We start from the raw sequence: 13,257 nt of genomic DNA on the forward strand, positions 1-13,257 counted from the left end.
GAGGTATGGCTGGATCCTCAGGCAGTTCAATGTCCAATTTTCTGAGGAACCTCCAGACTGATTTCCAGAATGGTTTTACCAGTCTGCAATCCCACCAACAATGGAGGAGTGTTCCTCTTTCTCCGCATCCTCGCCAGCATCTGCTGTCACCTGAGTTTTTGATCTTAGCCATTCTCACTGGTGTGAGGTGAAATCTCAGGGTTGTTTTGATTTGCATTTCCCTTATGACTAAAGATGTTGAACATTTCTTTAGGTGTTTCTCAGCCATTCGGCATTCCTCAGCTGTGAATTCTTTGTTCAGCTCTGAACCCCATTTTTTAATAGGGTTATTTGTTTCCCTGCGGTCTAACTTCTTGAGTTCTTTGTATATTTTGGATATAAGGCCTCTATCTGTTATAGGATTGGTAAAGATCTTTTCCCAATCTGTTGGTTGTCGTTTTGTCCTAACCACAGTGTCCTTTGCCTTACAGAAGCTTTGCAGTTTTATGAGATCCCATTTGTCGATTCTTGATCTTAGAGCATAAGCCATTGGTGTTTTGTTCAGGAAATTTTTTCCAGTGCCCATGTGTTCCAGATGCTTCCCTAGTTTTTCTTCTATTAGTTTGAGTGTGTCTGGTTTGATGTGGAGGTCCTTGATCCACTTGGACTTAAGCTTTGTACAGGGTGATAAGCATGGATCGATCTGCATTCTTCTACATGTTGCCCTCCAGTTGAACCAGCACCATTTGCTGAAAATGCTATCTTTTTTCCATTGGATGGTTTTGGCTCCTTTGTCAAAAATCAAGTGACCATAGGTGTGTGGGTTCATTTCTGGGTCTTCAATTCTATTCCATTGGTCTATCTGTCTGTCTCTGTACCAATACCATGCAGTTTTTATCACTATTGCTCTGTAATACTGCTTGAGTTCAGGGATAGTGATTCCCCCTGAAGTCCTCTTATTGTTGAGGATAGCTTTAGCTATCCTGGGTTTTTTGTTATTCCAGATGAATTTGCAAATTGTTCTGTCTAACTCTTTGAAGAATTGGATTGGTATTTTGATGGGGATTGCATTGAATCTGTAGATTGCTTTTGGTAAAATGGCCATTTTTACTATATTAATCCTGCCAATCCATGAGCATGGGAGATCTTTCCATCTTCTGAGGTCTTCTTCAATTTCTTTCCTCAGTGTCTTGAAGTTCTTATTGTACAGATCTTTTACTTGCTTGGTTAAAGTCACACCGAGGTACTTTATATTATTTGGGTCTATTATGAAGGGTGTCGTTTCCCTAATTTCTTTCTCGGCTTGTTTCTCTTTTGTATAGAGGAAGGCAACTGATTTATTTGAGTTAATTTTATACCCAGCCACTTTGCTGAAGTTGTTTATCAGCTTTAGTAGTTCTCTGGTGGAACTTTTGGGATCACTTAAATATACTATCATGTCGTCTGCAAATAGTGATATTTTGACCTCTTCTTTTCCGATCTGTATCCCCTTGATCTCCTTTTGTTGTCTGATTGCTCTGGCTAGAACTTCAAGAATTATATTGAATAAGTAGGGAGAGAGTGGGCAGCCTTGTCTAGTCCCTGATTTTAGTGGGATTGCTTCAAGTTTCTCTCCATTTAGTTTAATGTTAGCAACTGGTTTGCTGTATATGGCTTTTACTATGTTTAGGTATGGGCCTTGAATACCTATTCTTTCCAGGACTTTTATCATGAAGGGGTGTTTAATTTTGTCAAATGCTTTCTCAGCATCTAATGAAATGATCATGTGGTTCTGTTTTCAGTTTGTTTATATGATGGATCACGTTGATGGTTTTCCTTATATTAAACCATCCCTGCATGCCTGGGATGAAGCCTACTTGATCATGGTGGATGATTGTTTTGATGTGCTCTTGAATTCGGTTTGCCAGAATTTTATTGAGTATTTTTGCGTCGATATTCATAAGGGAAATTGGTCTGAAGTTCTCTTTCTTTGTTGGGTCTTTGTGTGGTTTAGGTATAAGAGTAATTGTGGCTTCATAGAAGGAATTCGGTAGGGCTCCATCTGTTTCAATTTTGTGGAATAGTTTGGATAATATTGGTATAAGGTCTTCTATGAAGGTTTGATAGAATTCTGCACTAAACCCGTCTGGACCTGGGCTCTTTTTGGTTGGGAGACCTTTAATGACTGCTTCTATTTCCTTAGGAGTTATGGGGTTGTTTAACTGGTTTATCTGTTCCTGATTTAACTTCGATACCTGGTATCTGTCTAGGAAATTGTCCATTTCCTGAAGATTTTCAAGTTTTGTTGAATATAGGTTTTTATAGTAAGATCTGATGATTTTTTGAATTTCCTCTGAATCTGTAGTTATGTCTCCCTTTTCATTTCTGATTTTGTTAATTTGGACGCACTCTCTGTGTCCTCTCGTTAGTCTGGCTAAGGGTTTATCTATCTTGTTGATTTTCTCAAAGAACCAACTTTTGGTTCTGTTGATTCTTTCTATGGTCCTTTTTGTTTCTACTTGGTTGATTTCAGCTCTGAGTTTGATTATTTCTTGCCTTCTACTCCTCCTGGGTGTATTTGCTTCTTTTTGTTCTAGAGCTTTTAGGTGTGCTGTCAAGCTGCTGACATATGCTCTTTCCTGTTTCTTTCTGCAGGCACTCAGCGCTATGAGTTTTCCTCTTAGCACAGCTTTCATTGTGTCCCATAAGTTTGGGTATGTTGTACCTTCATTTTCATTAAATTCTAAAAAGTTTTTAATTTCTTTCTTTATTTCTTCCTTGACCAGGTTATCATTGAGTAGAGCATTGTTCAATTTCCACGTATATGTGGGCATTCTTCCCTTATTGTTATTGAAGACCAGTTTTAGGCCGTGGTGGTCCGATAGCAAGCATGGGATTATTTCTATCTTTCTGTACCTGTTGAGGCCCGTTTTTTGACCAATTATATGGTCAATTTTGGAGAAAGTACCATGAGGAGCTGAGAAGAAGGTATATCTTTTTGCTTTAGGATAGAATGTTCTATAAATATCCGTTAAGTCCATTTGGCTCATGACTTCTCTTAGTCTGTCTACATCTCTGTTTAATTTCTGTTTCCATGATCTGTCCATTGATGAGAGTGGGGTGTTGAAATCTCCCACTATTATTGTGTGAGGTGCAATGTGTGTTTTGAGCTTTAGTAAGGTTTCTTTTACATATGTAGGTGCCCTTTTATTTGGGGCATAGATATTTAGGATTGAGAGTTCATCTTGGTGGATTTTTCCTTTGATGAATATGAAGTGTCCTTCCTTATCTTTTTTGATGACTTTTAGTTGAAAATTGATTTTATTTGATATTAGAATGGCTACTCCAGCTTGCTTCTTCTGACCATTTGCTTGGAAAATTGTTTTCCAGCCTTTCACTCTGAGGTAATGTCTGTCTTTGTCTCTGAGGTGTGTTTCCTGTAGGCAGCAGAATGCAGGGTCCTCGTTGCGTATCCAGTTTGTTAATCTATGTCTTTTTATTGGGGAGTTGAGGCCATTGATATTGAGAGATATTAAGGAATAGTGATTATTGCTTCCCTTTATATTCATATTTGGAAGTGAGGTTATGTTTGTGTGCTTTCATTCTCTTTGTTTTGTTGCCAAGATGATTAGTTTCTTGCTTCTAGGGTATAGCTTGCATCCTTATGTTGGGCTTTACCCTTTATTATCCTTTGTAGTGCTGGACTTGTAGAAAGATATTGTGGAAATTTGGTTTTGTCATGGAATATCTTGGTTTCTCCATCTGTGTTAATTGAGAGTTTTGCAGGATACAGTAACCTGGGCTGGCATTTGTGTTCTCTTAGGGTCTGTATGACATCTGTCCAGGATCTTCTGGCCTTCATAGTTTCTGGCGAAAAGTCTGGTGTGATTCTGATAGGTCTGCCTTTATATGTTACTTGACCTTTTTCCCTTACTGCTTTTAATATTCTTTCTTTATTTTGTGCATTTGGTGTTTTGACAATTATGTGACGGGAGGTATTTCTTTTCTGGTCCAATCTATTTGGAGTTCTGTAGGCTTCTTTTATGCCTATGGGTATCTCTTTTTTTAGGTTAGGGAAGTTTTCTTCTATGATTTTGTTGAAGATATTTACTGGTCCTTTGAGCTGGGAGTCTTCACTCTCTTCTATACCTATTATCCTTAGGTTTGATCTTCTCATTGAGTCCTGGATTTCCTGTATGTTTTGGACCAGTAGCTTTTTCTGCTTTACATTATCTTTGACAGTTGAGTCAATGATTTCTATGGAATCTTCTGCTCCTGAGATTCTCTCTTCCATCTCTTGAATTCTGTTGGTGAAGCTTGTATCTACAGCTCCTTGTCTTTTCTTTTGATTTTCTATGTCCAGGGTTGTTTCCATGTGTTCTTTCTTGATTGCTTCTATTTCCATTTTTAATTCCTTCAACTGTTTGATTGTGTTTTCCTGGAATTCTTTCAGGGATTTTTGCGATTCCTCTCTGTAGGCTTCTACTTGTTCTCTAAGGGAGTTCTTTATGTTTTTCTTGAAGTCCTCCAGCATCATGATCAAATATGATTTTGAAACTAGGTCTTGCTTTTCTGGTGTGTTTGGATATTCCGTGTTTGCTTTGGTGGGAGAATTGGGCTCCGATGATGCCATGTAGTCTTGGTTTCTGTTGCTTGGGTTCCTGCGCTTGCCTCTCGCCATCAGATTATCTCTAGTGTTACTTTGTTCTGCTATTTCTGACAGTGGCTAGACTGTCCTATAACCTGTGTGTCAGGAGTGCTGTAGACCTGTTTTCCTGTTTTCTTTCAGCCAGTTATGGGGACAGAGTGTTCTGCTTTCGGGCGTGTAGTTTTTCCTCTCTACAGGTCTTCAGGTGTTCCTGTGGGCCTGTGTCTTGAGTTCACCAGGCAGGTTTCTTGCAGGGGAAAAGTTGGTCCTACCTGAGGTTCCAAGGCTCAAGTTTGCTCGTGGGGTACTGCCTAAGTCCTCTCCGCTGTGGCAGCAACCGGGAAAATCTGTGCCGCTCCTTCCGGGAGCCTCCGTGCACCAGGGTTTCAGATGACGTTTGGTGTTTTCCTCTGGCGCCTGGATGTGCACAGAGTGCAGTCTCTTCTGGTTTCCCAGGCGTGTCCGCCTCTCTGAAGGTTCAGCTCTCCCTCCCACGGGATTTGGGTGCAGAGAACTGTTTATCCGGTCTGTTTCCTTCAGGTTCCGGCAGTGTCTCAGACGCAGGGGTCCTGCCGCTCCCGGGCCCTCCCCTATGGGAACCCAGAGGCCTTATACAGTTGCCTCTTGGGCCAGGGATGTGGGCAGGGGTGGGCAGTGTTGGTGGTCTCCTCCGCTCTGCAGCCTCAGGAGTGCCCACTTGATCAGGCGGTGAGGTCTCTCTCCCACGGGGTTTGGGAGCAGAGAGCTGCTGCGGTCCGGGATCCGCCGGTGTCCAGCATGCACTTCTTGGCATCAGCAATATTGTCTGGGTTTGGTAGCTGTATATACTCTGGATCCCCAGGTGGGGCAGTCTCTGGATGGCCTTTCCTTCAGTCTCTGCTCCAAACTTTATCTCTGTATTTCTTCCTATGAATATTTTTGTTCCCCCTTCTAAAAAGGACAGAAGCATCCATACTTCGGTCATCCTTCTTCTTGAGCTTCATGTGGTCTGTGGATTGCATCTTGGGTAATCCAAGCCTCTTCATGAACTTTCTCTATTGCTAATCCAATCTTTTGGCAATAAATTAATGTTCATTACCACCACCACCATGATGATGGGTGGCCCCATCATCGTCTTGATATTTTTTTTTTTCAAGACGGGATCTCACTATGTAGTTCTGGCTGGTCTGAATTCACTACATAGAGCAGGCTAGCTTGGAACTGAAAAGAGGTTTGCCTATCTCTCTTCAGTGCTGGGATTCACTGAATAGCTCAGTTTGTACTCCCTGATCCACCGTTTCTTTTTACCTCTTTTGCTTGTGTGTACTTAAGAGGCGAATGTTGCAGAATTTCAGAACTTTGCCAGTGTAAAAATCAGTCCTTTGCTGCCTCCAGAGACAAATCCTCCTCCCTAAACATTCCTGGGCTCCCTTATTGAAGTCAAGTTGTTTTAGCCATGAGCTTCCATATTCGCTGTTGTGTGTCCATAAGGCCACCCCACTTTCCTTTGATTTATCTCATTATCTCTGACACTGCCCGTTCTTGAGGCAGGGGTCAGCAGGAGGGGTTGCTAGCATGCCCACTCCACTGATGCCTGGAGCACACAGTTCTTTTCACTCATAAGATTTTTTTCCCCCATATCTATGCTCGCAGAGAATTATTGAGTTATTGAAATATAGTGTATGAACATTTTAAAGATTGTGTGGATATTGATAGGGATTTATACACACGAATATTACTGATCTCTCTTCCTCCGAAGTAAAATATGAGAATACACTTCATTCGGTGCTTAGAAGAGGACTTCACAGTAGGCGTTCAATAGACATTAACTGAACCAACAAGCAGATGAAATGTGTGGTCCACTTTGTAACCCTTATATCTAACACGTTAGTTTTGAAAAGCTTCTCTGTAGCCTAGGCAGGCCTTGTCCTTAATGACGTCATCCAGTGTGGCGCTTTCCCCAGACATTTTCTAGTTAACCTTTCACTGCAGTGTTCTCACATTCACCATTCAAACGCCAGGTTTCTGCCCCTGTGAACTTCAGTTGTGTTGTCTGCCTTTGATGCATTTGTGTAAAACTGCTTTGCACTCATTTTCAATTGACACTATAGCAACAGGCCATTAGAAGTTTGATCGGAGGACAATCCAAATCCATTCTTAGATTCTCTCTGGTGAGCAAGGACACCTGAGCTTGGTTTTAGAGGAGAGGTCAGCTCTCTGGAGCTCCGTGGACCTTCAGGGATAGTTGGAAGTGCAGAGTGAGACAGAGGTGACCGAGGCATGTGCAGGTGATTCTTTATAGTTGGCATACAGATTTCGGAGGAGGATGAAACGCAGCTCTGTGACCTGAGTGGTCGCGTGGTGTCTTAACTTATATAGAGTGCATTTGGTTTTTAATGAGGGATCTGTTTCTTTGGGATCTGGGATGTGCTTCAGTCGATCCCAGCTCCTTGTGGAGAGAGATGGGCCGGTTACAGATGGTGTGGAGTTTGGTAGTTTGGGGGTAGTTCTGGGACAGATGCATGGCTTTTAGCCTTTCTCATTACAGCTTGAAGAATAGTAACCACTGTCAGGCTGCTGTAGTGTGACATTAGGTCACACATAAATTGGGCAAAGCACAGTGTAAGGTAGCTAGCAGTCCTGAGCAGAGGTTGACATTACACCCGAAGTTTGTAGTCGACTGTTTGATTTTTGTTGTAATGGATAGTGCTTTCCTAATTTTTACATTTATCACTATTTGTCAGAAAGCCTGTAATTTCCCTCTATGGCCCAGTTTCATTCTTTCTTTAAATAGACATTAATGATTTTTCTCATACTATAAAAACTAAAAATGAAACTCTGTAATTGCTCCATCTTGATACAAACAGTATGAGCACTGGGCCTATCAAAATGTAAATTTCTTGATTATGTCCTAATCTGAATCTTTCCAGTACTGTTCCCTCATTGAATGTCCTTACAGAGCCCTGGGCTCAGCTTTTTACTAACTTCGCCTTCTCATCTCTAGAGGAGTGTGACTTCCTGTCTCTTGCAGTGTCTAGCTCTCTTGCCGTGCACACTGTAGGTACCAAGATGGGGCTCGTTGTCTTCCTGTCCTTTGTATGTTGTCTATGTGCATTGTTCATTGTGCTTCACAGTGTTGTCTGTTGGCTTAGTTGCTTTCCTATTGCTGTAATAAGATATAACAACCAAGACACCTTTCAGAGAAGATGTTGGGGGCCTACAGTTTCAGAGAGGGAGACCATGACCATTATAGTGAGGAGCATGGTAGCAGGCAGGTGTTGGAGCTGTTTCTTAGAGCTTACATCCTGAGACACAACCATAATGCAGAGGGAGGAAGCGGGAGGGGGAGGAGGACAGGAGGGGGAGAGGGAGTGGGGAGGGAGAGAGAGAATGCTAAATGAATATATTAATTGTATATATAGTCCTGACTATGTGTTTGAATTTATACCAGGGCTTGACCCTATAACTTGGCCCCCCTTTCCTGCCCTGACCTTTATGTGCTGTAGTTCAGTTTGCGATCCCCCACCCACCATTCCTGTGTACCCCATACCATTGTACCCATAGACGATTGCATTGTTCAGCCCAAATCAGAGAAGTTTCTTCTTGCAGTAGATGGGTATTAACATAGAGACCCACAGTTGGACAGTGTGCAGAGTGAGAGACTTTCGAGCAATCAGTCCTGAAAAGAATGTCTTTTTTAACAAACACCCTCATCTTAAGTCTCCAGGATCTCTGTGGAAGAGGAGACAGAAGGCTTATAGGAGCCAGAGGTGCTGGGTGATTTCAGAGAAAGTGTCCTCTAAGGGCACAACAGGGATGCACATAGGAACTCACATGGATGGTGACAGCATGTACAGGAATGGAACAGTTTCAAACTAGACAAAAACCCCAGCATTGAAAAGGGTAGTGAGCGCAAAGTCCCACTCTAATCAAGAAACCTTTTGATTGATTGATTGATTGATTGATTGATACCTGCTGGGAAAGGAAAAACAGTTTTTTTTCCAAATGGAGTGTCAGAGCAAATTGACTTTTAGGATTTGAATTGTTTGTTTGTATTGATGGCCTCACATTCATTTTTATTCTGGATTCCTCATGTATCTCAGGATCCACAAGCCAGGGCTTACGTGTGCCATTATGCATCATGGGATTGTACTCATAACTGTATCATAACCTTGCTTGGGCTGGTGAATTCTAAAGCGTTAAGCATGCCCAAGGTTGTATTTAAGTGCTAATGCTGTGGTCATCTACCGTTTCTAGCATACTGTTTATACTCGGGGGTGGTTGGAGGGTGGGGGTGGGGGTATTACCGCAGCCTTGTAGCCACTATGCCGCTGTTTGGCATGGATGCTGTAAAGCAAGGGCATGACATAGAAGCCCAATCTTTCTTCTGTCATCCCTCAGTCCCACCAGGTATGACGTGTCCCTTGGGTCCCTGAAGTCCTCTCATCCTTAGCCACTATAATCTGTCTCTGAACTGATAATGCTCTGGGTATAGCCACGGCGCTTTGCTGACAAGGTCTGCTTTCAGTTGTTGTTTCTTTAGATGCTTGGCTTCCCCACTTCATGGCTGTTGCATGTAATGTAATGAGTTATGCATGCACCATCAATATTCCAGCCTACCCTATGGTTTGTTTCTTCTAATTTCTCACTGGTCACTTGATAACACAGCCTGATAGGATTTTTATTGCAAAAAAAGCATAGTCCACATTCTGACCACCTAACAGTGGGGCTTTGTAACAGTTGTTCAGTGTCATTGGAGTTCAGTGGTCATTTCCTTCCCCTCCCTCCCTCCCTTCCTTCTTACTTTTAAAAGAATTATTTATTTAATGTATATGAGTACACTGTAGCTGTCTTCAGACACACCAGAAGAGGGCATCAGATCCCTTTACAGATGGCTGTGAGCCACCCTGTGTTTGCTGGGACTTGAACTCAGGTCCTCTCGAAGAATAGTCAGTGCTCTTATCCACTAAGCCATCTCTCCAGCCTTCAGTGGTCATTTTCTTTAAGGAAACTCTGGTGCTCTTGGATTTGTCACACATTCAGGTGAATTTTGAACATTTTTTTTCTTAATGACTGAGTTTTTTTTTTCTCCTGCTTAAGCTAAAGTGACTTGAAAGCACCCTTCGAGTAACACTTGGGAACAAAGCTCTAAGGATTAGGTCGTCCTTTGCTTGCACAATGTGACACTGTTGGTACATTTCTCTTGGCCATTAGGTTGCCCCCAATGATGAAGCTGTGGTGACATTGTTGTGTGAATGGGCCGTGAGCTGCAAAAGGTCTGGCAAACACAGGGCCATGGCTGTGGCGAAACTCTTGGAGAAAAGGCAAGCAGAGGTTGAGGCAGAGGTAGGTCTGCTTTTCTCTTTTTTTATGCACGATAAACATATGTAACCTTGTATACAGCGTGAACTAACTTTCTGACATTTGAAGCTACCTCATGTATCAGTAGACTTGAAAACATTTTCTAGAGACAGGATTATGTGATCATAGATATCAATTTGAATTATTTTTTAAGATTATAATTGAGTTCTAGATAGAATCATTAAAGCCTCAGATATATATGACTAAAAAACACAGCCAACATTTATCAACGCTAGCCACTGTCGAAGGGGAATTTTCTAAGTGTGCTTGCTTGCTTTTCCCTATTTTTTTTTTTTGCTTTTAGTGATAGTGTTTCTCTATGTTCCAGCCTGCCCTGGAACATGCTCTGTAGACCAGGCTGGCCTCATCCTCAGAGTTTCACCCATCTCTGCCTCCCTAAAGTGCTGGAGTCCCTGGTGGACACAGGGAATGTGTGTGATCTGTTGAGGACAAAGGCCTGCCTCACCTTGATGACTTCTGGCCTCCTATGCTGTTCTGCTTCTACTCTCTTCTCCCCACTCCTGCACACAGGTCCCAGAGTGGGTTTTTAGAAGTGTAAACAGATAGTTCCCCCTTCCTGAGGTAGACAGAGCTCCCTAAGGCCCACAGAGCATCCTTTGTTTGTTTCACCCGCCTGTCCTATAACATCTGGTGCCTGTTGTCCTCCGGGCTACAGTTCTATCCCTAATGTCAGTTGTTCCTTTCCCTCACCACATAAACTTACTTTTATTTTTGGGCCTTGGTTCTTGCTGTTCCTTCTGGATGGCAAATTCTGCTCCTGATTTTCATGCCCAGTGTCTCTATAGAGCACTTCTCTTTCCTTAACTATCACTTCCTATGGAGCATCCTCAGGCAACACATCATCTCCTAGGTGACGGTAAGTCTGCTATCACTGTGGGATCAGTGTCAACCCCTAGCAGCTCTTAGCACACCACTCTGGTTTACTGCAGTTTCCTCACTGCCGCACAAGTGAAGGCAGAACGTGTGCTTGTTGCTGTTTAATGTCTGCCTTCCCCTGTCAGAGAGTGAGCTTCACGACAGTGACCTTGCCCATCCTGGTCAGGGTTCTGTGTCTGGCCTCCTGGGTAGTGGTGTGAATGGATAAACGTCCACTTGGGACTCCATAAGGTCAATAGTAACTTCCTTTGGAATTTTGGGGAATAGAAGGGGAAGGATATTCTGACAGATATCTTCTCTCCTGTTGGCAAAGTGGTGTTCCTCAAAAAACAAGGCATCAGGTTGTTGCAATTGGAACTTGAAGATACTGTGAAGATAGTGTGAGCGAATGGCCACTGTACAGTGTAAAGAAGGAGAGCCTTTCAGGGTTGTTTTCTACATCTGAGGAGCAGGCTGTGGTAACCGTAGTGACTAACTAGGCCTCACCAGCTAAAGATGTATTTCTCACTGGTGTGTAACTCTTTTAGGTTGTTTCTTTATCTTTTTAATGCTAGTTTTTATTTTCCCTCTATTTTTTGTAGTGAATGCACATGCACGCCCACGTATATAACCTTTTGGAGAAGTTCACATAGAGCTAAAGTAAACCTATGTCTAAAACATGTATTTCTTAGAGATGGCTAAAATAATAATTTCTGTTATTATTGGAATCATTAACATTTGACCTTTGCAAACAGGATAGACTGAATGACTGGTATTGTAATACAATATTCTTAATAATCCTATTAAAGGCTAACATCAAAATAGGAAACTTCAAAGATGTATCAAAAAGAATAGAAATGACGGTTCTGGTTACAGCTAAACAGTCTAGTCTCCGGGCTTAGTAAATTCTGTAGCAATTAGAAGTTAAAAATCTTTTCTAGATGTGTTTCGTAAACCACAGAGATTCTTAGAGGGCCTAGGAAATGCTTTTGGTAAAGTGTGATGAATAAGCAAAATAATGTTTTTGGAAGAACTGTTTGCTTTTTCAGTTTATACCGCCTGTCACACTTTCATAAATGCATCTTCCTGATACATTCACACAGCACAACATAATCAGATACATAGCCACGTGGCAGTCAGTCCAGAAGAGCGTGATTAGGCATGAACTCAAACTGTTCCTCCTTGCAGAGGAGTAAAGAACATTATATGGTACTGTCTTAGTCACAGCGCAGAATTTACTGTGTAGGACAGGGCTATACTGTAGAAATTAATGTTTATATAGATCATGTTCTTGGAAATTAGCTGAATTGTGGAGTGTTGTCCTCTTTTAGAAATTACATTTACAGGGGTTGGGGATTTAGCTCAGCGGTAGAGCGCTTGCCTAGCGAGCGCAAGGTCCTGGGTTCGGTCCCCAGCTCCGAAAAAAAGAAAAAAGAAAAAAAAAAAAAGAAATTACATTTACTTGCTTGGTTAGAGTTACCGAGGGAAAGGCCATCAAGAGACTGCCCTACCTAGGGATCCATCCCATCTGCAAACACCAAACACCAACAGACACTTTTGCTGATACCAAGAAGTGCTTGCTAACAGGAACCTGGTATAGCTGTCCTCTGAGAGGCTCTGCCAGCACCTGACTAATACAGATGCAGATACTCACAACCAACTGTCAGACTGAGCCCAGGGACCGCAATGGAAGACTTAGGGGAAGGACTGAAGGAGCTGAAGGGATTGCAATCCCATAGGAAGAACAACAGTATCAACCAACTGGACCCCCAGAGCTCCCAGGGACTAAACCACCAACCAAAGAGTACACATGGAGGGACACATGGCTCTAGCTACATAATGTAGCAGAAGATGGCCTTATCTGGCATCAATGGGAGAGGAGGCCCTTGGTCCTGTGGCGGCTTGATGCCCCAGCATAGGGGCATGCTAGGGTGGTGAGACAGGAAGTGGGTGGGTGAGCACCCTCAAAGAGGCAAAAAGGACAGCAGTTGGGATGGGGGTTTTGGGGGGAGGGGAGGCTGGGAAGGGGGGGAAGGCATTTGAAATGCAAACAAATAAAATAACCAATTTTAATAAAATTGCACTCACTGTGGTAAGTGGTCCTCAGCTGTCTGAACTCTCAGTTGTATATTTTTTCTGCGAGGTCAGCTGTGTGTAAGAGCTTGCTGACTGTCACCTGTGGTAACTGTGCCAGCCTTTGCTCTGCTGACCCGCTGGTCTTGTTTGTCTTTACCCTGTAGAGATGTGGGGAATCCGAAGTCCTAGATGAGAAAGAGTCAATTTCTTCAGCATCCCTTGCTGGATCTAGTTTGCCTGTTTTCCAGAATGTTTTGCTGAGATTTTTAGATACACAGGCCCCATCGCTGTGTAAGTAAAGGAGGTGTTTTGCTTTTGGGTGTGGGGTTTTCTCTCTTCCCTCTCCTCTGCTCCTTCTC

General features: G+C 42.6%; 1 protein-coding gene across 9 annotated transcripts in view; it reads left to right on the top strand.

The window, feature by feature from the left end:
- Med12l (mediator complex subunit 12L) overlaps window positions 1-13,257 on the top strand; it is a 323,000-nt gene that overhangs the window by 82,329 nt on the left and 227,414 nt on the right. For all 9 annotated transcript variants that reach the window (XR_005500979.2, XM_039103686.1, XM_039103693.1 and 6 more), the window contains 2 exons: window positions 9,800-9,931; window positions 13,063-13,189. Coding sequence is in view for 8 of the 9 variants with exons in the window: in XM_039103686.1 (XP_038959614.1) it covers window positions 9,800-9,931; window positions 13,063-13,189 (259 nt within the window). In the remaining variant the exon portion in view is untranslated. The remainder of the gene's footprint in view (window positions 1-9,799; window positions 9,932-13,062; window positions 13,190-13,257) is intronic.

The sequence above is a fragment of the Rattus norvegicus genome, chromosome 2 (assembly GCF_036323735.1).
Source record: "Rattus norvegicus strain BN/NHsdMcwi chromosome 2, GRCr8, whole genome shotgun sequence".
Lineage (NCBI taxonomy): Eukaryota > Metazoa > Chordata > Mammalia > Rodentia > Muridae > Rattus > Rattus norvegicus.